At 43.5% G+C, this 27,851-nt stretch overlaps 1 protein-coding gene across 1 annotated transcript in view; it reads right to left on the bottom strand.

Annotated features, from left to right (window-relative positions):
- gabrb3 (gamma-aminobutyric acid type A receptor subunit beta3) overlaps positions 1-23,208 on the bottom strand; it is a gene marked incomplete at both ends in the record, with an annotated part of 92,652 nt that extends 69,444 nt beyond the window's left edge. The window contains one exon of the mRNA XM_080832480.1: positions 23,114-23,208. Within this exon, the coding sequence (XP_080688606.1) occupies positions 23,114-23,208 (95 nt within the window). The remainder of the gene's footprint in view (positions 1-23,113) is intronic.
- Positions 23,209-27,851: the final 4,643 nt, after the last annotated feature.

The following is a 27,851-nucleotide window of genomic DNA, read 5'->3' as shown; positions in this document are numbered from 1 at the left end:
GGATGGTCACAAGCCATGAAAAGAAGCCGAGCTGCTTGAATCCTTGCGCCAGGAGTAGCATAAAGTCACCCAACGGCAATGTGAAAGACTGGTGGAGAGCATGCCAAGACACATGAAAGTTGTGATTTTAAATCAAGGTTATTCCACCAAATATTGATTTCTGAACTCTTCCTAAGTTAAAGCATTAGTATTGTGTAGTTTAAAAATGAATATGAGCTTGTTTTCTTTGCATTATTCGAGATCTGAAGACACTGCATCTTTTTTGCTATTTTGACCAATTGTCATTTTTCTGCAAATAAATGATCTAAATGACAATATTTTTATTTGAAATTTGGTAGGAATGTTGCCAGTAGGTTATAGAATAAAACAAAAATGTACATTTTACTTTAACACATACCAATAAATAGTAAAACCAGAGAAACTGATAATTTTGAAGTGGTCTCTTAATTTTTTCCGCGGCTGTATGTGTGTTTACATGTATTGGCATCAGCGGCCTGTGATGGGAAATGTTTCTCTGTGAATAGGTGTACCATAAATATACTGTGTGGGAGGCTCTGTGTGGACATTTTGTATTGGGTCTCAAGATTCATGTGTGGGGATTTTTATGTTGTGGGCCTTGGCGTGGGTGGATAATCCAATCTAGACTGAGAAGGCTGTCTCTGGTTGCACTTCTTCTCCATGCCACATGGGGGTGCTGTTGTAGCATGAATCGCTGCTCACTGCTGCCTGTGATGGCTGAGAGCCAGCCTAGCACTGTGTCATTTACATGGCTGGATTCCCCTGCTCTCTGAGAAAGGATTAAGCAGTTCATATGATGAGGATGACTGTTGATGTTGATGTTGATGATTATGGCGTGTATGGGTGTTTATTTCAAATCTGCGCCCAAATCTCTATACGTAGTCAACGTATTACTCAACAGCTTCTTATTTATCAAAGGTGATAAGTTTAGGATTCTGGTGGTTGGGATGATAATCATAACTCCAGTGTGTTTCTGTTGCTCATAGATGTTAATGTTATCTCCTCCAGGTTGACCATAGCAGCCGAGTGCCCTATGCAGTTGGAGGATTTCCCTATGGATGCCCACGCCTGTCCGCTAAAGTTTGGAAGCTGTAAGTCTTGCAGAAACATCTAATCATCGAGCTGAATCACTTTAATGTCACATCTCAACTTATTACTTGTGTCTTTACAAACACTTCACAATGACAATTACTTTTCCCAACAGTGACCAAAAAAAAACACTGAACTGTAAGTCAGAATCTAAAATAGATACCACTTACAGAACACTAACAGCTTCTATGGTGAGAAAATGTGTCTGCCTATCAGAGTATGTCATTTGGAATCGACTCATTGTCCTTTGTTAGCCACCGGCTGCGCTGGAAGGGATACAAGTGTGGCTTGAGAGCAGGACAGGAATAATAACAAATGGTCATGTACTCACGATCAGTTAACCACAGGCTTACAGTATGTATACACCCATTTGCACTTGGAGTAAATAATCTGACAGACCCACTGTCTCCCACAGAGGGCTACAGTCAGTATAGCACTGTTCAGGTCTGGGAATGTGTTCATTGTATTATAGTATACTGAAACACATCAAGGATGTTTGAAGGGGGCTTATAATCAGTGTTTTGCCTTCCGTTATGAAGAACCTGTTCAATTATAGTTATCGGTATAAGACATACATATTTTGTGCTTTTGGTCGAGAGCTTCTACGGGCTCAGACAAACAGTACAGTGGGAAACCGTAGGAACGACGTTCTCTCTGCCGGTACTCAGGATAAGGACCTGCTCTGTGCAGGTTGGGCTGAGGGGCAAACATGTTTGGACTGATAAGACACACATAATTCAATTATCACTCAAAATGACAGTGTGTGACAGAGGACAAGAGAGGACCAGAGAGGAAGACAGGGAGGGAGAGAAAGGGAGAACTTAATTCACCAGTTTAATTTTCATATACGCATCTGAGGCATACCATAAAAGTGCTGATAAAGCTTGTATTGTTTTCATCCCCTTTGTTCAACGCCCACACATACCTTCCTTCAAAATATGTATCATTCTCATAGAAGAGGTGTACTGATTGTCTCTGACGCTTGTTATTGCGAAACGTCTTTCAGCACCAATACAATTTCTCTCTGTTGACCCATTCATCAGTGAGTTCGTCTCATAAACCCGTCAGGGTCCTGACACCGTCACAGGGTGTTTCCCCCTCCCTGGTGGCGAAAGGAGGTTACCGAGCACGGCTGTCTTACTCTCTGCACCTATCACGAGGCTTCCTGGCGTAGATCGGGATTAAGATTAGCACCTGCAAACCGAGAGCAGAAAGGGTTAGTCGGATGGGATTAAAAGCAGAGACTCCGGCTCCTGTGGCTTTCTTCAGCACACCTGTCAGTGGAGGGGAGCGTGACAGACCTTGGCGCCTGCCGTTCTATTCAGAGATTTGGGTGACGATATTTTCGACTACTCTTGGCTACTCTTTGAAGGCCAAGTCTGGTCAGGAGATTACCTTAAGGAGGGGAGGGGTGGGGGTGGGGGGTGTGAGGGGGAATCCCAGTGTGGAGTCCCCAGGCTGTCTAAAGCCACGCTTCCAGCAGGAGAGTCTTGCATAGGCAGCAAAAAATGAAGCCGGGCATGTATCAATTTATGTCTGCAGTGTTTGATCTTTTCTCTCCTTTTGAACTTGAGCTGTCTTTCTTATGCCAAACAATTCTTTTTTTCCCATTTCTGTCCAAACTAGTGGTTCAAATCTGTTGTAGTTTCACAATGATATAGCAGTACGTTACAGTCATTTAAACTGACATCTTAAACATTAATCGTAGTCATAGCCTAGGCAGATGAAACTAGATTGAAGACTAGGAGGCTCATCCTTCATTGCCAAAAGGCCACTTGTATAGATTCTCAAGTCAACTCTTAGTTTCCATTATAGATTTAGAAATTAACTTGGAGATGTGGGACGCTCTTTGCACCATTGGGCTGACCACGGTATCCTCCATACTGTTAGCAGTGGTTAAGTGGCAGTAGGTCTGTTCCCTCACAATGTTTCTGGTTTGCTTTTGACACGTAATGCCAGTGAGAAGCCAGCTTCTTCCTTTAGAAGAAGCCAGTATTGTTTTATGATGCTTGCAAACGACAAAGGACATTTTTCCCCCTCCAAAGCCCAAAGTTTCATTAGCTGAAGGAGTCCATTTCAATCAAGTTTCATTTGTCCAGCACCCAATAGCATTGGCAGGCATAATACAATGTAACAAGCACTTCATGTGAGCTTTGTTGACTTAGACAAAACCCATAACCATTGTCTGTTTTCTTTTCAAAGCTTAAATTAGCCTTTCGCTCGCATGATAAATATTCTTGGAGATTTCCTCCAAGAAACAAAGACTTGAATTGTGAACTGGATTATCGGTGCATACACAATGCCTGTACTCCCTTGAGTGCACTGGCATTGTTTGCACGGTTGTTTTAAGATATTTACTATCCCGAACGGCCGTCTATTTTCCATGCACACCACATCAACCGGACAGAAGAAGAGACATGTGATTTATCTTTTGTTATGAAGGAGGGAGTCTTCCGGGAGAGAAAAGAGCAAAGTAATTTGGTCATTAGTGTAAAATAGACAAATCGGAAGTCTTGTAGACGCAAATCTGGATCTTTGCCACTTTCCCTTTCAGCTTGCCCAATCACAATGAGATGCAAAGCTGCTAAATTAGCCCCCAAACAGGCTCTCATTAGGGGTGGGGGGTGGGGGCGGTGCACTTGGGTGGAGGAGGGGTCCTCGATTGAGAGAGCCAAATCCATGCTGCTATTGTATCTAGATTTGGTGATTTTTGTGGACACATTATCTCTGTGACTCTGTCTGTTATTACATGCACAATGGGAGAGGAGCCAGGCCTGTGGGGAGAACAAATCCATATGACAGCAGTTACCTTTGTCTGCACACACTCTCTCTTCCCCTCTCTCCCCCTCTCTCAACACTCTCTTCCCCTCTCTCTCTCTCTCTCCCCCTCTCTCATCACTCTCTTCCCCGCTCTCTCTCTCTCTCAACACTCTCTCCCCCTCTCTCTTCCCCTCTCTCTCCCCCTCTCTCTTCCCCTCTCTCTCCCTCTCTCAACACTCTCTCTCTCCCTCTCTCAACACTCTCTCTCCCTCTTTCCTCTTTCTCCCTCTCTCCCCCTCTCTCAACACTCTCTCTCCCTCCTTCTCCCTCTCTCTCCCTCTCTCTCCCTCCTTCTCCCTCTCTCTCCCTCTCTCCTCTTTCTCCCTCTCTCCCCTCTCTCTCCCTCTCTCAACACTCTCTCTCCCCCTCTCTCTCCCTCTCTCAACACTCTCTCTTCCCCTCTCTCCCCCTCTCTCAACACTATCTTCCCCTCTCTCTCTCTCTCTCCCCCTCTCTCATCACTCTCTTCCCCGCTCTCTCTCTCTCTCAACACTCTCTCCCCCTCTCTCTTCCCCTCTCTCTCCCCCTCTCTCTTCCCCTCTCTCTCCCTCTCTCAACACTCTCTCTCTCCCTCTCTCAACACTCTCTCTCCCTCTTTCCTCTTTCTCCCTCTCTCTCCCTCTCTCAACACTCTCTCTCTCCCTCCTTCTCCCTCTCTCTCCCTCTCTCTCCCTCCTCCCTCTCTCTCCCTCTCTCCTCTTTCTCCCTCTCTCCCCTCTCTCTCCCTCTCTCAACACTCTCTCTCCCCCTCTCTCTCCCTCTCTCAACACTCTCTCTCCCTCCTTCTCCCTCTCTCTCCCTCTCTCCTCTTTCTCCCTCTCTCCCCTCTCTCTCCCTCTCTCAACACTCTCCCCCTCTCTCTCCCTCTCTCAACACTTTCTCCCCCTCTCTCTCCCTCTCTCACCCCCTCTCTCTCCCTCTCTCAACACTCTCTCCCCCTCTCTCTCCCTCTCTCAACACTCTATCCCTCTTTCATCCCTCTATCCCCCTCTCTCTCCCTCTGTCCTCTTTCTCCCCATCTCAACACTCTCTCTCTCTCTCTCCTACTCAACCCTCTCTCTCAACACTCTCTCTCCCTCTCTCGACCCCTTCCTCTCTCTCCCTCTCTCAACCCTCTCTCTCTCCCTTTCTCCTCTTTCCTCTCACTCCTCTCTTTCTCTCCCTCCCTCTCTTTCTTCTCTCTCCTCTCTCTATCCTCTCTCTCTCCTTACTCTTCTCTCTTCCTCTCTTTCTTTCCCTTTTACTCCCTCTCCCCTTTCACTCTCTTTATTATTCTTTGTCCTCCTCTCTCAGGCTCTCTCTCTCTCTCACCTTTTCAATACCTGTCATTTTCTCTCCCTTTCTCTTCCTTTCTCTCCCTCTGCCACCCCCCCATCCTCTTTCCACCTCAGACAGGGGGTCTTATTATCCCCCCTCTCACCGGCCCCCATACTTCACCTCTACCCACTCTGAACTTCCTGCTCATGCTGCTCTCCCTCCTTCCCTCCCTCTGCTTTTCTATCACCTGTTTCCTGTGCTCCCTGTTTCTTTATACCTCTCTGCGGTCAGGGCTTCTGTGCTCGCTTCGATTACTCAGCCCTACTGCTGTCTCCACTCGCGGACCCCCAGCCGCTAGCTTCTACCCAGGTGGTGCAGCTAAAGAATGAGCGAAAATACCACATCCACCACATGCTGTCGTCAGTACTTAGCAACTGCACTGAAGCCTTTCACAGGGGTTAGGTTGGGTTGGGAATGAGGGACAGTTACAGTGATGACTCCTGTCTAAGCTTTGGTATAAGTGGTGACAGACAAGCAGAGCTTTTATCATTGCATTGGCTTGTAATTGTGTGAATTGTTTTACCAGTTTTTCACTGTTGCTAAAACACGTTTTTCAAAACAATAACGGCTTTCTCAAAACTGCACACAGAAAACTGAAAACCTCACACACAAAATGCTAAACCTGACACTCCCTTTGCAAGATGACTCTTTGCTATCAAATCTCTTAACTGTTCATAAAATGGAACTCGTGTTTTCGTGGTACACACAGCCATATTTTCAAAACACACACACATTCATTTAGTACACACAACTAAGCATTTGCTGCACACTACCAAGCATTTACAGCACACAGAAGTGCAAAATTGAAAACACAATCATCGAAACACACCATATGAATGACAATGACTCATTGAGCCATTTCTCCTTTTGTAAAATGTATCAGTGTAGGCCTACATTTTTCATAGTCAAACATAAAACAGCAATACCGTTGTTCTCACAAACCATATTTACAATTTCAGTCTCCTAGATTAGACTAGATTGTATTGACATAATATTGTATGCAAAATGCAGTTTTTCTCAATTGCTTACACAAATTTTTTGAAAGCATGCCTCGTTTTCTCAAACCTCTAAACACAAATCACAAAACAACAAACAAAAAATGCAAAACCCTTTACAGTTTTTCACTATTGTTAAGAAGTAAAAAGCGAAAATTCGGCACAATCTGCACAACCTTCACGTCATGTATCAATCACTCGCCCCAAGTGGGAAATACTTAAGATTCCCCTGTCTACATTAGAGTCCGATTTTCCTTGTGAACACACTGATGTCAATTACACATCACGTTGTTGTCAAAACAGTGTACACAAAGTTCTGTTGTTGCACACAATTTTCAAGTAAAATCTCAAAGCATCAACCTGCAAGCCACAAATAGTCAAATCTCTAAACTTTCAGGTCTTTTGACCAATTTGCAGTGAGGACTGTCTGCACCATAAAAGTGTCTTGAGCCTCTGTTTTGTTTGATAAACTATTGAAAACTTCGAAAAGATCGACAACCAGAGAAGGAGAGGGGCAAGAGTGAGAGGAAGAGGAAGAGGAGGACAAGAAGGAGGAGGAGTAGGAGGTTGAAGAGTAGGAGGACAGAGAGAAGGAAGAGGAGGACAAGGAGGAGGAAGAGAATGAGGACAAGGTGAAGAAGGAGGAGGATCAGGAGAAAGAAGAAGGAGAATGGTCATCTCTAATGAGATTTGGGCCGCTGTGGTACTGCTGCCTTGTGTACTGTAATACTGCATATCATCAATATAATATACGTAGTGTGCTCACAGTATTTGTATTTTGCAGGACTGAAAGAGAACCACACTGTGGAGGAAGAAAACACACTTTCAATATTTTTTGAAAGCAAAGTAGCATTTTCCAGGAGATATAAAGGGTTTTGCATTTTCAGTTAGTTGCTTTGGGATTTGTGTTTAGAGTTTTGAGAACGAGGCATGCTTTCAAAAAATGTGTGTAAGCAATTGAGAAAAACTATAAGCATTTTGTATACAATTTTATGTCAATACAATCTGGTGGAACAGGAGACTGAAATTGTAAATATGGTTTGTGAGAACAACGGTATTGCTGTTTTATGTTTGACTGAAAAATGTAGGCCTACACTGATACATTTTACAAAAGGAGAAAGGGCTCAATGAGTCATTGTCATTCATATGGTGTTTTTTCGATGATTGTGTTTTCAATTTTGCACCTCTGTGTGCTGTAAATGCTTGGTAGTGTGCAGCTAATGCTTAGTTGTGTGTCCTAAATGAATGTATGTGTGTGTGTTTTGAAAATATGCCTGTGTGTACCAAATGAAAACACGAGTTCCATTTTGTGAACAGTTAAGAGATTTGATAGCAAAGAGTCATCTTGCAAAGGGAGTGTCAGGTTTAGCATTTTATGTGTGAGGTTTTCAATTTTCTGTGTGCAGTTTTGAGAAAGACGTTACTGTTTTGCAAAACGGGTTTTAGCAACAGTGAAAAACTGTATATCTCCTGGAAAATGCTACTTTGATTTACATGTAAAAAAAAATATTGAAAGTGTGTTTTCTTCCTCCACAGTGTGGTTCTCTTTCAGTCCTGCAAAATACAAATACTGTGAGCACACTATATTCTATTGATATGCAGTATTACAGTACACTAGGCAAACAGATTTCGTACTTGTTCTCCATCCTGAAGGTTCTAATGAAAAACCATGAAAACAAGGTATACCACAGCGGCCCAAATCTCATTAGAGATAACCATTCTCCTTCTTCTTTCTCCTCCTCCTCCTCCTTCTTCACCTTGTCCTCATTCTCTTCCTCCTCCTTGTCCTCCTCTTCCTCCTCTCTGTCCTCCTTCTCCTCAACCTCCTAATCCTCCTCCTTCTTGTCCTCCTCTTCCTCCTCCTCTCACTCTTACCCCTCTCCTTCTCTGGTTGTCGATCTTTTCAAAGTTTTCAATAGTTTACCAAACAAAACAGAGGCTCAAGACACTTTTATGGTGCAGTCATCACTGCAAATTGTTCAAAAGACCTGAAAGTTTAGAGATTTGACTATTTGTGTCTTGCAGGTTGATGCTTTGAGATTTTACTTGAGAAGTGTGGGCAACAACAGAACTTTGTGTACAGTGTTTTGACAACAACGTGATGTCTAATTGACATCAGTGTGTTCACAAGGAAAATCAGAGTCTAATGCAGATAAGGGAGTCTTAAGTATTTCCCACTTGGGGCGAGCGATTGATACATGACGTGAAGGTTGTGCAGATTGTGCTGACTTTTTTGGGCGTAATGATAGGTGGCAATCTAATTGCCACCTATCATTACGCCCAAACATTTCGGCGCAATCTGCATATGACGTAACTATGATTCAAATATATTATATATTTGAATCTAATGCATGTAATGGATTTTGATAGATATAAACCTATTGAGACTATTGTGTGATCATAGTTACGTCATTGTCACTGCAAAAGGGGTAGCAGTGGCAGTCTCTGATGATGCAAATAGTCAATACCTTTTAAAGACGGTAAAGTCCGGAAAACGAATCGCATTGCGTTGATAATGAGGCTGTAAAGACGGTAAAGTCCGAAAAACAAATCGCATTGAGTTGACAATGAGACAAAGTTGTACTGATTCCCCGAAAGCCAACGTCCTCAAAAAAAAAAACTCAGAAAACCTCTTTTGAAGTATATTCAAATAATAAGCACGATGATGACATGATTCCTAAACAACACACAAGTGAAACTGCCCCAGAGGTTGTCCTAGAGAGCTCCTTTAATTAGTCAGCGCTCTTGTTTTGTGACTCATATGCCACGGGGGTCGTTCAGAGCTGGCTGGCTCATGGGATTGTTTGTAGTTCCTCCGTCTAAAGGCGCAACTCTGTACAGTAGGTTTAAACGCTCCAAAACACAGGCTTGTTTTATATGGGTCATATCTCGCAGTTAGCCTGAAGACAGATCCAGCCATCATGACCATGACCACAAATTGCCTTAGGGTCAGGCTTAGGCTTTTATTTTTTCCTAGCGGCCCTTCATGTCGTACCAGATTTCCCTCAAAGATTATATGGGTCTTAGATTACGATGATGCAAATGCGCTGAAATCTCGGCCGACTCTCGCGTTTGTGGCCAGATTTTCTATCCTCAAGGAATTATTCATGTGGCGAATAAGCAGAGGATGTTTTCTTTGATGGATTGTGTCATCACTGCAACTTGTATGAGATATTTTTACCACTTTGATCAAAACATAAATTCATCTAGTGAACATGTATTGTAAATGCATTGTGATTACATTTGTGTATTACTTTGTCTTTTCAGCAGGCTGTTGTAGGATTTATTTTATTTGTATCACCTAGATGCAGTCTTTTTCTGTTATTTTCATTCAGAAAGAACTATTTGATCCCTATTCCTGAAAATTGTGTAAAACTGTGTAATATTACTTAGTATGTTAATATTATGTTAGAATCCACTTGAAGAAGGAGTTATATGTTTGTAGTCAAAGAGTATGAAGTAAGATGGCTACCTGAATGAGAACCAAGCCATATAGAGCAGAACTCGGTGTGGTGACGTAGTGCCAGGCTTGCCATTGAAGACCAATGGGAGGGGAGGCAGTCAAATCTTTTCTCTACAAAATCTGCAAGGGAGACAGGAATGTTCTAGAGTAAACTGATGAAATGGTCACCTTGGTGGATTTATCTGATCATCCTGACCTAGGCTGTTCACAAATTAACAAATACATTTCTTGAAACGTTTCTTGATTTTATTTACAGTTATGGAGCTGTGTAAAGAACCTTTGACCAAACCCATTGCATGTCTTTGTAACCGTGGGAATGGTAGACTGGTGGAAAGTATAGCATGGAGATATTGGAGGTACTCACAAGTGAAATCTGCTGCCACTAAAGCGTGAAGCCAGACTAAAAGGTCTACTAGTAATATAAATAGCACAGTGTTCAATTTTAGCTTTTGCTCTGCCCTCTTGCAAACCCACAGCGGTACATTTAAAATCATTCATATCAATAATTTGCCACATTTGTATATGGTCAGAATTGCAATCCTGAGCAATCGTGGTCAAGTCTTGTGCCTGTGGTCTGGTCTGCTAGAAACACAGACACCCAGGGGGGGGGTCTGCGTTTGCTGGATTTATGGCTTGCCTCGTAGTTGAGACTCTTGAGTGAGAATGTACTGAGCTGACCTGAGAGCAGTGGGGGTGGACAGGAAGTAGGTTTATCTGCCGTAAAACCTTTAGCACAGCCCCCGTGGACAGGCCCGGATAAACTGTGTGTTCCACCTCTTCGGCCTCAAACTCTTAACACAGTCTGAGACTTTGACATTTAGCAACCGTCTCCAACATGCAAACAGACACTTCTTTTTAAATCATTAATACTTCTTTCAAACACATAGACGTCAGTGGCGGCTCGTCCATAAGGGCGATTGGGCGACGCACTGCCTATGGGAAAAAGAAGAAGGGGAAAAAAAAAAAAAAAAATTATAATAAAAAAAAAATTCCTGATGTATAAATTCAATTGTACGACTACATGTGTAAATTTCATATATTTTTTCTGTCGGATTCTACCACTAGACCGTCTTATCTGCCTCTGTATGTCATTGTCGAATCAGGTAACAGTCATTCAGTCAGCCTAGAGTCAAGATTCAAATGGCCCCGCCCCTTCAGGGCGATCTGGGACGAAATGAAAATCGCCCCAGACCTTTCCCATTGACTCCCATGTTAAATGCGTTTTTTTCACAAAACAGAGCTCTCAATGCATTCTCTATGGCTTCCGGGAGGGCTCGCCCCTCCAAGTCTAGTCATAAGTAAGCGACGCAAAAGGCTATGGTAAAAGCCAATAAGGACGTCACACAGCTTCGACAAAGGCATGTCAAGATGGCACCTGTTCAGCACAACAATTCCATCCGCTCTTTGACAGAAACTTCTTTTTAGTCAGCGTAATAATGAAGATAAATTGACCAAAAAAACAATTAGGACTTCCTAGACCAAAAGTATCCATTCAACAGTTTTCTACAAAGGGAGGGAAATTGGAACAAAAGAAAATCGCGGTCGTGAAGTGGCTAACGCGGTCTGTATTTCTATTTACCACTGTCACTTTTCATAGGTTTCACAGTGTGAACTATCTTTGAATAATTTTTTATGTGATGACTTATTTTGCTTTTGTAAGCCAATACTTTCAGTCAATAAATATCGTTGGTTTTGACGTATGTTGCCCCCTTCTTTATGTTGTTAGTGGACATATCATGTGTCCTGTTCAGCTATGTTACAACATACAACATTTGAGACGTGTGGATAACGAAAAAGTGGGATAATTTAATGTGGAGCCACATCATGTTTGCTTATGAAGGCTCCTGAATGTAACTTTCTTCCATAGCGTTCCACTTGTATCTTGCTACTCTAGCTATGTAGAAAGAGGGGAGATATTACTGTTGGTTGCTGCCAATAGTGGAAAAAAAGGTATTGCTGCATGAGTAAATCGGATAACTTAATGTACCTACTGAATAGGTCGCCTTAATCATAAAAAAAAAAAATTGCCCCCCCTGAGAATTTTTTCAGGAGCCGCCACTGATAGACGTGTACCAACCCGTTGTATATGGTAACCATTCAGTGTCATTCCGGCCTGGTAATCGCTCACTATTTTGACTCCTCCTCTGCCGGATGGATTCTCCAAGCCCCCCTTCCTCCCCAGTGCCCTCTTAGCTCTTTCCCAGAGAGAGCAGCACTCTCCACTCACCTGTTTCATGCCATGAGAGGACGAGGTGGCTGAGGTAAAGTGGAGCTGACCTTGTCTCACACTCTCTGGCTTCCCTCGTGTTTTAAATGTCAACTGGCACCTGCTCACCGCAATCCAATTAGGCCCTATCTCTCTCTCTCTCTCTCTCTCTCTCTCGCTCTCTCTCTCTCTCTTTCGCTCTCTCTCTCTCTCTTTCTCTTTCTCTCTCAATTCAATTCAATTCAATAAGCTTTATTGACATGAATGTTTTACAACACTATTGTCAAAGCATGTTACACACACATATCACTGAGTAATGGTTGTATACATATACAGTTTAACCATATATACGCACATATACATACACACATACACACACATACATACACATACACATGCACACACTGTACATACACACACACACACACACACACACACACACACACACACACACACACACACACATACACATTATTCTTACTGGCTGTCCCTAAGGTTATGGCAGTCTGCTACATATCTTGCAGCTAGACTGGCCAAATCCCCATGTTCCCCAAGTATGTAAGGCAATCTTTCCTCGCCTGTGAGACCATGGAAGTTTGGGATGACCTGACTGAACCTCTCAAAAGAGTCTTTTCTAATTATGTCATATTTTGGGCATTCCATGAGGAAGTGTGCCTCCGTCTCCACGGCCCCCAGACTGCACTGTGAGCACAGCCTCTCCTCTCTGGGCAGCCAGGTCTGCCTGCGTCTGCCTTTTTCGATGGCGAGATGGTGCTCGCTGAGTCTGTACATTGTCAATGTTTTCCTGAGCTTAGGGTCTTTTACCGTGCTCAGGTAAGGAGCTGTTTTATATTCACGTTTTAGGGCCAAATAGCATTGTAATTTAGATTGTGTTTGTTTCCAATATGTAATGTATTTTTCCTTTTCAGTGTTTAATTTGGTTGGACCTAATTTTTCTGACAATTAAGTTGTCCTGAGACTGGATGATTTTGGTTGGTGTTATGTCACTCAGTCAAGGACAAGTTGGCTCAGTGCACTCTTTTCTATATTCTCCTCTTGGCATTTCGAGCTAAATAGTGGAGTGAGAGGGGGTCGCTTGTATTTAAATGTTGCCAGAGTTTGAGGGCTCTTTTTTTAATATTAATGATAAGTGGGTACTGGCCTAATTCTGCCCTGCATGCATTGTTTGGAGTTTTCCTCTGTACTCGGAGGATGCTTTTACAGAACTCTGCATGCAGGGCTTCAGTTGGGTGTTTGTCTATATTGGGAAATTCATTGTGTGTTTCTGGACCCCACACCTCGGAGCCATATAGAGCCATCTCTCTCTCTATCTCTCTTTCCCTCTGTCTCTCTTTCCCTCTCTCTCTCTCTCTGTCCCGCCATTTAGCTGCGAAGCTGTCCGCTTTCCCACACTTTTTCTCCATCTTCCTCATCATCATCATCCTCTTCCTCTCACTCATTACCCTTTTTTTTTGCCTCTCACTCTGTCCTCCCCCTTTTCTCACTCCCCTTTTCTCACCCCCCTTTTCCTTTCTCCAGCAATAAATCAAAGTTCTCACACTTTGCCCCACTACTGCAAATAGCATGTATTTATAGGCCCTGGCGGCATCCGCCACTCCTGCCTTACTCTTCTGATATGAATGATTGAGGGGCGGGGCCTCCTCTGGCTGCAGCGGACGTGATTGTGATTGTGAGAGGCGGCTAATGTGTATTAAGAGAGCATCTGCAAGAGTATATGATCATCTATATGGGAGCATCTGCAGTAGTATATGATCATCTATACGACAACATCTGCAGGAGTATATGATCATCTATATAAACATCTGCAGGAGTATATGATCATCTATACGACAACATCTGCAGGAGTATATGATCATCTATATAAACATCTGCAGAAGTATATGATCATCTCTATGAGAGCATCTGCAGGAGTATGAGAGCATCTGCAGGAGGATATGACCATCTCTATGAGAGCATCAGCAGGAGTATATGATCATCTATATAAACATCTGCAGGAGTATATGATCATTTATATAAGCATCTGCAGGAGGATATGATCATCTATAAAAACATCTGCAGGAGTATATGATCATCTCTATGAGAGCATCTACAGGAGTATGAGAGCATCTGCAGGAGGATATGACCATCTCTATGAGAGCATCAGCAGGAGTATAGGAACTCACCAGCTGAGAGCATTGTGTCGTGTTGCCAAGGCATTGATACTACCCCTCCTCTCCAGTTGTTGTACCATTTCCTGGTCTTATCGTTAGCGTTACCAGACTGCAATGTTAAGCAGTCATGGAGTCTTATCTCTCCTGCAGCTTTTGGGAAGCCAGGTTTTGGTTTCCCCATCCCTCTCCAGACTCTGTTATGAGTATCAACCAGGCTGAACGATGATGATATGTAAATGCACCATGGCCGACTGGCCGTGTGATATGAAAAGCACCTGGAGAAATAGCTCTCCCCTAAACTACTTTGGACTGCCAGAGATGAACTGATTGATAGTCTGGAACATGGTCTGCACAAGCTTGCAACAAGTGCAGTAATGCAGAGGAGGCAGTTTAGCACTTGAATAGTTCAAGTTTAGTTTTGTCTTGACAAGGGCCTCGTTTCCCGATAACGACGTATCTTAACGGCCTACGTGGATTTTGGCGACATCGTAGACTCAATAACACTTTCTACTTACGAGCGTTTCCCGAACATCATCTTAAAGTCATGTTCCCATTGTAAGGACATTTATTACGATCTGTCTGAGAGTGGGCTGTCAAAGCTAGCATCATCGAAGTCATACAGTACAGTAGGCTACATACATTCAATAAAATTAACCTACATTTGAGTCCAACTGCATGACCATTCTTACCCTACACTTACCCTTACAATAAAGAAGTGATCCTATTTCAACCATAACTTCATTTTAAATAATTTCTTTCTTTATGACATTTAGTTTATAGTTTAGACAGCAACGTTGACATCTATATTCAACTGCATCCACTACATAATCTCAAACTTTATTTGTTGGTAACTCTCCAAAAAGGCTACCATTAACACATTTCTTAATGAAAAGCAAACATGCATCACAATAATACTTGTAATGTGTAACCTGTACCTATGTGGAGTGCAAATATGTCTTGCCATTACACTACCCAACAGCTCTACGTCTGCTAACACTACAGAATGCATAATTCCTACGGGCACTGCACTAGTTTTGTATAGCCTAATCTTTATTTTCAAATACTCAATATTCTTTATTTCTATTTTGATGGGAATAGGCAGGTGAAACAACGACATTCTCATGATGTGCTATACACAGAAACATCGTTTGGATTTCTTCTATAATAGGCCTAACGACGCCCCTGGTGGATTGCACCGCTAAGTGTGAAGTTACTACTGGATTGCATCGCTAAGTGTGAAGTTACTACTGGTCCTGACCACACGTAGAATTCTTCTCAACGAAAGATAAACTTAAGCTAAGTGCCGCGTTGGGAAACCAGTCTGCAACGTAGGATTCCTCTTACGAACGATTTCAAGTCCTTTTTAGGCTAAGTGCGCGTTCGGGAAACGAGGCCAAGACCATTTTTTCAACTAAGCAGTTTTGAGTCAATTTGGACAGTATTCTATCATTGCATGTTTCAAGCAAGACAAACTGAATTGAGTTCACGACTCCATTCAGTCTGTTCCATTTTATTCATTCTCTTCCCACTCAACAGCATAAGGCAAGACTTAAAGTGTTGATTGCTAAGACACATTTCTTGAAATTAGGGCTCCATTTCCCAAAACTCGAAGCACAAAATCTTCTTCAAAAACTGCCTTAAAAACTGCATACTCTTCACAAACTTCAAACTCCCATGTCAAATCAAACTCTCTACTCAAAACCATGTCATCTTACAGCTAAACCAAACTTCAGACATCACACAAAAGCCATCAAATACTCATATGCTTCAAAATAGCCATTACACGCTGGTGAGATCAATTCAAAACACTTCCATAAAACCCTGTTACTGCAATTAGTGATAGCACTCACGGTTTTGGCACTGAAAAAATATTCAAACATAATGAATGTAGAATACAGTAAACTACAGTCTGTGAAAAATCTATACATAAAGAAAGGTATTTGTGGATACCTTGTTCCAAAACAAGTGAACGGACCCATGGCTCTTTTACCTATTATGTTGTTCTGATTGGTTTGGAGCCAATTTGGACTCCAAGATAAAGACATTAACAACACCAATGACTAAAAGCTCATCTTCTCTACTGCACAGTGTCAGACACAGCATGGGAAACACAATAGTCTTGTGTGCTAAGCTAAAGCACAGGCCTTTGAGCTGATAACAAACTCTATTACATAGTTTGACACTGTGGAGTTATTTCACCTTTAATTATTCTACTTTGAATTGTAAACTTTCTCCATTTTCAAACATATGGAACTGTCCTTAAAAGTCCCTCTGTACATATCCTTTCAAAGGATGTATGTGTGAGCATAGACTGTGTGCACAAGTGCGTTTGGGGGCACGTGTAGTTAGTCTGAATATGTGTTAGTATGAATGTGAGTGTGCGTGTGTATATGTGGATGTAGTGGATGTGTATATTTGGCCTGGATGGCTGGAGTCAATCTTAATTGTAGTGGAGACATCCGGCATTTGAGCGGCGGGATTAATGAATGGCTCAGATTGGATGGCGTGATGGAGTGTGTGTGTGTGTGTGTGTGTGTTAGGGCTGAACGATTTGGGAAAATATTCTAATTGCGATTTTTCCCCAAAATATTGCGATTGCGATTTGATATGCGATTTTTTAAAATGTTATCCTCTTTTTTTCTCCAACAAAACTTACTGAATAATTTAAATATGACACAATATTAGATTCATTTAGTGTGAAATATTCTTTCCCACATTTTACATTTGTATTTAACTGCTCATTACAGAAACAAATCGGTGGCTTTGCCACTGTGCATTTAAGTTATTTAAACAAAGTCAAGTATAAACACAAGGCACGCACTTTTTAAATTAAATTTAATTGTACTTCAGGGTTAGGATAAGCAGTTTTACCTTAAAATAGTAGCTTTGAAAATTGGGGCGCTACAATGACTTTTAATATGGAGAATCGCCTCTGTGCCATTGCCATACCAGGGTCCGTAGGCAAATGACTGCCTTATGTAGGTGTGCCTGAAGCCGCCTGGCTTTTACTGTCTGCCAAACTAGTAAGTAGCTTATTTGTCGTCTTGTGTTGCACTTGCTTGATGATTGACTGTGTTAGGACAGTTGTTGACTAACTAGTTGGTCATAGTGTCAAAGTAAGCACATTTCAAGAGATTTCGCTAGTTTGAGCCACTAGCATCTTGTTAGTGATTAGCAAGTGATCCGTTATGTAAGGGATAATATATAGAACGCAGGTCATTGTCGGGAAAATAAGCCCCGACAGGGCGAACAGCACCCCGACGCGAAGCGGAGGGGTGTTGCTTCACCGTGAAGGGGCTTATTTTCCCGACAATGACCGGAGAACGTTATTTTCCCGAATAGTTGACCGCAGAACGTTGGGAAGCCCCATTCAAGTGAATGGAGCATTCTACAGCATTAAGAAGAGCCGTGTAATAAGCTGCTTTAATCACTGTGTGCAAAATGTTCCATCTTAAAAAAAAATATATATATATTCTGTAATCGCGTTTTTTTTTTAAGTTGCGGTTTGAAAATCGCGTCTCATCATATCGCGATTAAACCGCAAATGCAATTAATCGTTCAGCCCTAGTGTGTGTGGAGTGAAAGATGCCCAGGCAGCAGGGATAGAGGTGAGTGGTTTATGGAGATGTTCCCGAATCCAAAAACATTATTCGGGAAAGCATAAATAAAGCCAATTTAACATGACCACGCCAACCTCCGGTCTTCCATCCAAACATAGAGACATAGACAGGTCGTTGTGTGGGTTGACTATACACTGTGAATGTATGATCAGATTAGCATAGCATGTTTTTTCTGGTCTACGGCGCACTGTCGTTTTGAAACTGCAAAATACCACTTGCGCCTGAGAAACGCCTTCTCTGTTCCGCCCCGCCCATTTCGGCGCAAGTTCATTTCGACGCGCACCTATGGAGGGAAAATCCCACTGTGCGTCGGGTGTAAAATAGGAATGATACATGCGTCGGTGACAATGTCAATTGCGCTGGGTGCAAGATACGGCCCCATGAGTTACAGCATAGGATTGTAGAGTATACATCATGATTGAGATAAAGCATAGTATTGACCAATGTACATGGTATAGCAACTATAAAACATGCTATGTGTCTATATGTGCTTATAAAGGGTTTAAAAGTTTATGGGTTGTTTAAGGCTGGTGTCTCTGACAGCCTGTCTCTGTGACATATTTTAAATAGAAAGTGTGGTCCATAGGCTGTAGTATCCTATAGTTATTCATTATCTATGGTTTTGAAAGGGCTGTAGGTTTAAGGGAAGAAGTGAAAGGGCTATAGGATTTAGGAATGAAGTGTACATGGTGTTCATCTCTCTTGCCTCGGTGACCCTGGGAGGAAGGCATGGCTTTGGGAGAGCATTTAACCTCCATGTCAAAAGTCACACTTTTGAATCCTGTTGACAGACAATCAGAATTTAGTCATCTGATTTAGGCAGTGGTCTGATTAAAACAACCTTGATTGTTTAAATGTCAAAGATCAAAATTGATTTCACATGGGAGAAAATAGAATATATATATACAGTGGTGGCCAAAATTATTAGAACACCTGACAGATCTGAGAATAATTACCTTTTTTTTGCCTCCAAAACATGATTTTAATTCTTAATGTTCATGAAACATGCAGATGGCTGTTCTGAGCACAACAAATATCAGATGAAGTGAATCCTACTGTTTTTATCCACTTTTAACTTTAATATGTGGTACGTCCACCTTTTGCAGCAATTACAGCAGCACATCTCTCTGGCATAGAGTCAATATATTACTTGAGAAATTCAACAGTAATGTTATCCCATGCCTTCTGCAACTCAAGCCAAAGGCTTTCCTTGGAATTAACAATAGATCTGTCTAGTTTATTTTCCAACTTGCCCCGAATTTGCTTGATGTGTTTGAAGTCCGGACTTTGAGAGGGCCGGTCCATAATTTTCAATGTTACAGCAGATTCCTTGTCGCCGGTAGATCCGGCAATAGTTAAAATAATGTTTAGGGTCATTGTCCTCTTGGAAAATAAATCCAGGCCCAATAAGACATCTCCAAGAAGGAACTCCGTGCCTCACCAGAATGTTGTGGTATACTTTTGTATCCATGATGCCATCAAATTAGCCAAAGTCACCTGTTCCTGAGGCTTAAATTACACCCCACACTATTATAACATTACTGAAAGAGAACAATTGAGTGTAACGCCTGAAATTTGCAAAAGAACACAAGAAATGGACAAAGAAAGATTGGTTTAAGTGTTGTGTACTGATGAGTCCAGGTTTGAATAGCTTGGCAAGAAGCAAAGCGTGTATGTTCCACGAAGTGAGGGGGAGAGATATAAAAATTAGTGTCTCTTGCCAACAGTTAAACAAGGTGGGGGTAGTTTCTTTGCTGCTATTCTGCCAAAAAGTCCTTCTTCTCCCAGTTTCCGGCGGACAGTTCTTGAAGACACTGTTGCACCATTAGTCATTGTGATGTTGATCTCGTCACACAGTTCTTGTAAAGTCTTTCTTCGGTCCTGAAGACTGAGAATTTTGAGATGCTTCACTTGTGTGTCTGAGAGTTCCTTTTCGAAACCTCTCCCCTTTCGGTTCTGGTGCCATGGTGGTCTAAAGTGTACTATACAGTGCTTGGACTGCATCTCAAGTCCTTGGCTATGGGGCAGTATCTCCAGCCAGCATCAAAAAAAGCCTTTATTCAAACCCGTTGCTCACTCGTTAGCTCCCTCTTCACCTTAGCCATGTTCAAAGAGCAACATGTGCTTCAAGACTGCTTCTAGAGGCTTTGGATCTATACCATTTGGTGGTGTGGCCTCAGTGACAAAACCCTGATGTTACCAATCACTTAATGAGAAGGATAGGCCTTGTACATTCAAAAGAATCGCCGAGCTGTGTCCTAAGACTCTTGCATCACCATCAATTTAACCACAATAACACTTGACAATGATTACACAAGTAATTTGGCTTCTTCTGTGCAGGAACATGATTGTGTGACATTGACAGTGAAATAGGCCTAGCTTGTTTTTGTACGGAAAATGACCTAAATCTCATTATGATGGCTCTATTCTATGGTGTATCGAGCATAATGATGACTTTGTAGATATTGAATTCGTTTTTAGGGTATTTCAATTGCCAATTCAACAAAAACAACTGAAAACTCTTAAATATGTCTAGTGTTCTAATAATTTTGGCCACCACTGTATATATTTATATATATTTAGTTCTTTTTAGGGGTGCACTGGAGAGGGATATTGTCAGAAATAGTTCTTATTCATTACCTGTTTCACCTCTGACCCTGAAATCGTTATGCAACGCAGGTACCATCCAATCTGCTCAAATTCATTGCTCTTAATGCCCAGCTTGGCAGTGTTAGCCGTGCGCTCAGTCAGCGCTTTAAATACAGGTCTCTCTGAGTGATACAACCCCCACCCCCACCCACGTGTCTCTGCTCTCATTCAACCACTTTCCCAATTTAGTAGCTCCCCCAAAAAATGACATCCAAGCACAACATGGAGTAAGCAAGCTGCTTCATGCATGGTTCTTCTCTGTTTTCAGTGTATGTTTCCCTGACGACTGACCTACATTGATCTTATTTGTGTTGATCACATGTATTGCTGAGCTGCTTGGCTTTCAAATGAACTCAACTGAACTGTTGTGCCCCCCCCCCCCCCCAGATGCCTACCCGATCTCAGAAGTGGTCTACGACTGGACGAGCGATGCTGCCTCATCTGTGGTTGTGGCAGAGGATGGCTCGCGGCTCAACCAGTACCATCTGATCGGACAGACGGCTGGCACTGAGGAGATCTCCACCAGCCGAGGTAAAGCGGGCACGTGGCACGGCCGTGGGAGAGGGACGGCACAGCACAACTGCAGGATGCCAAAGTCTGACCCCTGTGAAAATTCCCCCGGTCTGTCTCGTAGCTGGCAAGCCAGATCGGCATTAGCGGCAATATGCTTGCTTTCACCCCTCGCACCTGGCTACCACTCCACCTGCTGCCGGCGCCAAAACCACACACTGGGCCACGGCTATTTTTTCGGAAGGGATTTTCTGAGTCCAAAGTAATTTCCTGTTGTTCTTCGTTTGCATGCAGGCGTTTGCATGACTAGTGTCTTGGGTGATGTTGTTGATGTTTTTTTTCCTCAAGCAGTCACCGCTTGTTTGTTTGTGTTGTGTGCCACTAAGAGCTGGTGTGAGAAGTAAATCATTTTCAGCTCAAGCCGGACAGAGATGGCAAATTAATCGTTTGTGTGTGTGTGTGTGTGTGTGTATTTAAAGAGAAAGAGGGGGGTGGGATTTGAGAACACCCCCCACACACTGCCAGCTGTCTCTAGGACCACAGTGGGAAGAGGGGAGGAGGAGGTGGAGATGGAGGAGAAGAGGAGAGACGAAAAAACACTTATCCCCTCCTGAGCCCCTGAGTCGACAGGGTTAATCCCAGAGCCGGCCCATCAGTTGTGCTTTTACTAAGTGACGTCACAGAGCCGGGATTGGCTGAGCGAGTCACAGAGACATGAGGGAGGAAGACTCTGTGTGTGTTTGTGTGTGTGTGTGTGTGTGTGTGTGTGTGTGTGTGTGTGTGTGTGTGTGTGTGTGTGTGTGTGTGTGTGTGTTTGTGTGTGTGTGTGTGTGGTATGAGCAGCATCAGCTTAATTTGGTTATGTAAAGAGGTAGAGTAATAAACTCCAGGAGGCCAGTTGCGGGCTTCCCTTTTTCTGGCCATGAACATATATGGGAATACTTCGATACTACCCTGCCCCCAGCCTCTCAGCATTGGAGCAAAGACACATAGTTTTGCCCAGATAGTGTCTGAGGCCTTAACAGTTGCCACTGATGCTGCTGTAGTTCCCAATAAGTGGCAACTGGGGAGCAGGTGTGCTCAAGTCTTGTTAAGTTGGGTTTTTGGGTGCAAGTTCATAACAACCTCTTAAGTCTGGCCAGCCAGCCCAGCAAGACCCCCTCCCCTAGGGGAGCTCTTCTTAGCTCATGCTAGCCATCAGGTCTCACAGCCAAAGGAATGCTTGCTAGACAAATATCTTTATGCCTCTCTCCATTGCTCCATCCATCTCTCTGTCTATCGTGTTCTCTCTCTCCATCTCTCCCTTCATCTTTCTGTCTGTCTTATTCTCTCTCCATCTATTCCTTCATCTATCTGTCTGTCTTATTCTCTCTCTATCTCTCTGTCTTATTCTCTCTCTCCCTCTCTCTTGTATTCTCTATCCATCTCCCTCTTTCACTCATTCTCTTTTGCTCTCTTTCTCCCTATCTGTCTCTCATTATCTCTCTCTTGTGCTCACTCTTTCCATTACATTCTCTCTAAAAGCAATGAAAAAAGGGGGTAGCCTAGAAAGAAAGAGACTGTGAGAGAGAGAGAGAGAGAGAGAGAGTCCTAGAGAAATCTGTGCTATGCAGCTTCTCATTAAATAATAATGCACCGTATGGATGCGAAAGAGAGAATACGAGAGAGAGCCAGGGCATCACGTGTGGGGGTTTCCTGCGGTGAGAGTGCTCTCTGAGGCCACGACGCTCTACATAGCCTGGTGACGGAGAGCACAAACGCCGTCCAAGCCGTACCTCAGTTAGCCTTGTGTCATTACAGCACACCTCTGCCAATGCAGGTTTGCACAGATAGAGTAGAGACTGCGAGTGGAGAGCCGTAATTAGCTGGCCTTAACGGACGAGCAAAGCCTCTTTGCTCAGTCAGGAATAGTTCCATAAGGTCTACTACAGGAGTCGGAAGTCACATCTAAACTGACAAGCCAGAGACACGAGCCAACATAGCGATACTGGAATAAGATTAAATAAAGCTGTGATAAATGTTCAGAGGCAATGACATAGCCTATTCAGGAGAGCGTACAGAACTTGTTGCAGTTCTTGATGAACAAGTTTGCTGAACTATAAAGGACAGCTGGCCTCATCACACTTTGGAGGTTTACTTAGCATGCTAACTCATTGGGCACCTAATGTCTTCACTACTATAGACTTTGGAGAAGCGGTTATTCTCCCAGGCACAAACACCAAGCATGCCCACACAGGCTCCACCGAGTTACTCACCAGTCCACCAGCATGGCGGCATTGTTGTCCGCGATGAAGGGCAACTCGCCATACACACTCCAGAAGCCGAGCAGTAAAATCCACCAGAGTCGCATGTTTGCAGACGGCTCTCTGACCTGTCCCACCTAGGGCAGTGCATCCAAGGCTGCTTTCGTGTAGCAGGGCGCCCCCGGGCGCTGGAGACCCCTCATGAGAGGGCAGGGCCACGGGTGAGGGCACGGGGCGATGCCAGCCTCTCTGTGGGCATGCTCACCTCACTGTGCCCGCCGGTGCGTACTGGGTGCCGTATCCGTCCAAACTTTTCCCCCGACTCCCTCCCCTCAGGTCCTGGTCGCCTCATTCACTCAGTGGTCCAGCTCCAAAGGGGTTGCAAGAAGTCCCGGGACGATGTTGCTTTGTTTGTTTGTTTGTTTGTTAGTGTTTTCAGTGCTCTTCTGTGAATGTGTTGGTTTTTGTTGCTGTCTTTCTTTTTTCCTCTCGCTACCAGCAAAGACGGTGTGTCTCTCCTGAGTGTTGTTGGCCTGGTCTGAATGAGTGGGATTGGAGCGTGTGTGAGTGAGTGAGTGTGTGAGTGAGTGAGCGAGAGAGAAAGAGAGATAGAGAGAGAGAGAGCGAGAAAGAGAGAGAGAGAGAGCTGCAGGATACAGATTGTGACAAGGGATTAGCGGGACAGAAAAATCCGATTTTGCCATGAGAAGGCAGCAGTCAGTGGATTTTCCATAGTTTATCAGACTCTGTGGCTTCAATGGATTTTTTAAAAGCTTCAAATGCAATCTTCTCCTGGTTAACATGATATATTATGCTTTTTTGACTCTCTGACTGACTGTCTTGACTTTAATTCCTGTTAATGATTCACCTCTCACTGTCACACTACACACTAAGAGTCTCTCTACTAACTGAGTCCATTTATCAAGCCACAAACAAATATGGGCTTTTTGGAGAGCATTCATTTCCGCTTTTCCACACTTGCTTCATTAAAAAAAGTCTTAACATCTTATCTTATTGCAATGTCCTAACAATGTAATGACCACTGTGATTGCAAATTATTACTAATATTAAGTGATCATGCACAAATTTAAGTTGGGTGGAAAGAATCATTTGGAAAAGATAAAGAAAGGACTACACAAACAGGAGTAATTTGTGGCATGTGTTACTGATGTATAGCTGCCCCTTCAAACTTGAACAGTGCTGCCTCTATCTGGCCAAGACCTTTCACCAACCATTTCTCTAGCTGGCCACTAGTTGGCGCTGATAAGACTATCACTTCCCATTACCAGTTATTCTTAAGTAGATTTATGTGGATGCCGGTTTACAGGCCATCATCTGCATGTACTTGAGTTAAATCCATCCTGAATCATCTCTGTTTCTTTTCTCTTTTTCTTTCTGTCTCTCCTTGGCTCTGTTTGGTCCTTCTCCTCTTCCGTAGGTCAATACACAGTGATGATGGCTCACTTCTACCTGAAAAGGAAGATTGGCTACTTCGTGATCCAGACCTACATGCCTTGCTTCATGACTGTCATCCTGTCCCAGGTGTCCTTCTGGCTGAACCGAGAGTCTGTGCCTGCCAGGACCGTCTTTGGTCAGTGCCAGCTTGGCAGCAAATAAACCGCTCAGTCTGAGAATAAAAGACATGTGTTTTTGTGCTGGCATTCTGGGATGCTCTGGCTGGTGACAGTGAGAGCTGCGTGTGTGTATGACTGTGAGTGTGTGTGTGTGTGTGTGTGTGTGTGTGTGTGTGTGAGCATGTTTGCATGTGCGTGTGCTTGTGAGCGTGCATGTGTGTGTTTGAGTGAGTGTGTTTGTGTGTGCGCAGCTTTCCATAGTTTCATCCCGTCAATTATTACTGCACTTTATGCGAGTGGAGATGAGAATCCATATGAGAGAAATTCTGGGGTTATTTCCCCCTGATAGCCAAAGACTTGGATATAGGCTTGCTATGGATATAGGCTCGCTTTGTCTCAAGTCCGTGTGTCTATGCGAGTCAGTTGGCTGCAAAGTGTTGCCACTGAGAAGAAATACACTCAGGGACTTAAAGCTCTCTTAACCTATGGCCAAGTCCAGTACCATGTTAAATGTGTGAGTGCAGGATTTCTCTTATTCCTCTGGTGAATCCGACGTGTCTTCTCTTCAGGTGTGACCACGGTGCTGACTATGACCACGCTCAGCATCAGCGCCCGCAACTCACTGCCCAAGGTGGCATACGCCACCGCCATGGACTGGTTCATCGCCGTGTGCTACGCCTTCGTCTTCTCTGCGCTCATCGAGTTTGCCACTGTCAACTACTTCACCAAGAGAAGCTGGGCATGGGATGGCAAGAAGGCTATGGAGGCTCAGCAGCCTAAGGTGAGAGTACTCTTTGAGGAACTAGACTCTGTAGGAGACTAAGGTGAGAGTACTCTGAGGAACTAGACTCCGTAGGCACAGGAGCCTAAGGTCCGCCTAAGGTACAACTTGTATTGTAACATTTCCCCACTGTCCAGATAAGTCTGCGTCAGGCTCTTCATACATTTATGCTTTGGCCCAATCCACATGATCAAACACCGCTGTGATTTTTGAGTTTATTTAAGAAAGCAAAACACAGTTACAGTGAGGAAAAACAAGGCTCTTGCTCACACAAAAATATATTTTTTAACATCTTAAAGGCTTGTCAAGTAGACTCTTAGAAATCACTGTGATAGAATTATAATTATCTATCAAACAAAATGCCTGACAAACTAAGGTGGTTCTACTTAAATAACATGGCACCACGTCCTGTTTTTCTTGGATCCAGGACATTTCAATGCTCCGCTTTACACATTAAAGTTCCATAACACGTTTGTGTTCCATTCAAACTGCCAAGATAATTATATGGTTCCTTTGTCACCACCAGCTTTATAAGAATGACACTTGTTCTTGCTTTCTCCATTGTGCGTGTGTTTGTAGAGTGGCAGTCAAGCAAACATCAATGTCGTTCGGGTACTTTGTGTACGGCCGTCCATGCTCAAAATACACTCCTTAAATGTCAGGCATTGTCAGACTTCAAAGAGTTGCCATTATGTTTTAACTGTTCTTTGATTTGCCCATAAATCACCATTAGGGTATGATTCATAGTGTTTTGCCAAGGCTTTTCACCGACTGGATGGTCTCGTTGTGGACAGCTCTGGTCCCTCCACTAAAGGTCACCCAGCAGGGATGGGGGAAAAACGCTGCCTATCATTGTTTTCTTCAGAGAGTATCTCTATTTATTCACTTAGCAGGAAAACAGACAGCAGGCTATAGCAGTGACCTTTAAATATCAAGGTGACACCCCCCCTATCCTATGATGATGAGGTACGGTGAGGGTTTAAGGGACTGGGTCCTATTACAGCATTAGACTTCGAAGGTGTTTGGTTTGTTTATTTATTTATTTTGTTTAGTGGTTTCCCATGTGACCCATGCTGGCAGAGTTCATTATAAAACAATGAATGAGCTTAAAACACTGAAATAGAGGACGATCGTTAGGCGAGCCACGCAAAGGCGTGAGGCTTGTGAGGAGGGGCCTGGGCGCAGAGCCAGGTCGTTCCTGTGGGCAGAGAGGAGAGGACAGCAAGGGACAGGCTGAACAGTGTGTGTGTGTGTCTGTGTCTGTGTGTGTGTGTGTGTGCGTGTGCGTGTGCGTGTGCGTGTGCGTGTGTGTGTGCGTGTGCGTGTGCGTGTGTGTGTGTGTGTGTGTGAGTGTGTGTGTGTGTGTGAGGCTCTCCAGTGGGGTCAGTGCTGCAGCGGGGGGCCCTGAAGAAGAGAGGGTGTCCATATTTAAGTGTTTGCACTTTTGTGTTGGTTTAAGAGAAGCATTTTAATTCTGTTCATTTCAGCGGTCCATTTTATGTATAGGAAAGGATATAAGAAAGGAAAGCTAATTTCACACCTGAGATATTGTAAGGACAGAGAACTGAATTTATTTTTTCACTGAGACCTTCTCCTTTTTCACCTATCATTTCAGTCATCTATCCACAGAGTGTTCGTCCTCGTTTTAGCTATCCTTTTATCTTTGATTTTTTTGGTCATTCTGTGCTAGGCTCTGTGACCTGTTATGTTCTTCATTGTTCAGGGTTTGAATAACGCCTTTCATCTGTTCTCTGCAGAGAAAAGATCCCTTGGCGCTTTCCAAGAAGCCCAACAATGCCTGCTCGGCCGGCGTAAACTACACTCCAAACATCACAAAGGATACGGCCATCGCGACCATTTCCAACAGCACGGCCGTGCAGCTGAAAAGCGGCGAGACAAAGGCTGCCATCGACCCCAAAAAGACTTACAACAGCGTCAGCAAGATTGACAAGATGTCCCGGATAGTGTTTCCTGTTCTTTTCGGGACGTTCAACTTGGTGTACTGGGCCACCTACCTGAACAGGGAGCCTGTGATCAAAGGGGCAGTGTCTCCTACTTAAAAAAAGCCTCTGGAACTATCACTACCTATCTTCTGTGTTTCCCTCACAGCTGTATTGTCCACTGACTGGACCTCTGTGTGATATGACGGCAGGCACTCATTTACTGTCCTCTGTACTCTTTTTTTTCCAATCACATGGAGCTATCCTCTATTGCCATCTTTTTCTCCTTTTCATACATTGCATGATCAAAGCTCTGTGGGAATACTGTACTCATACCTGCCTTGACTTTCTACTCTATATTTGCTCTTATACTAGGATTCCTTAGAGGATTTTCAACAAGTGTACTCAACAAGGCGGTCAGTTTTCTTATGGAAAGATACCATCCACTTTCAAGC

This window comes from Sprattus sprattus, assembly GCF_963457725.1.
Source record: "Sprattus sprattus genome assembly, chromosome: 2".
Classification (NCBI taxonomy): domain Eukaryota; kingdom Metazoa; phylum Chordata; class Actinopteri; order Clupeiformes; family Clupeidae; genus Sprattus; species Sprattus sprattus.
Note: the sequence above shows the minus strand (reverse complement) of the source record. Positions and strands in the feature narration are given on the sequence as shown.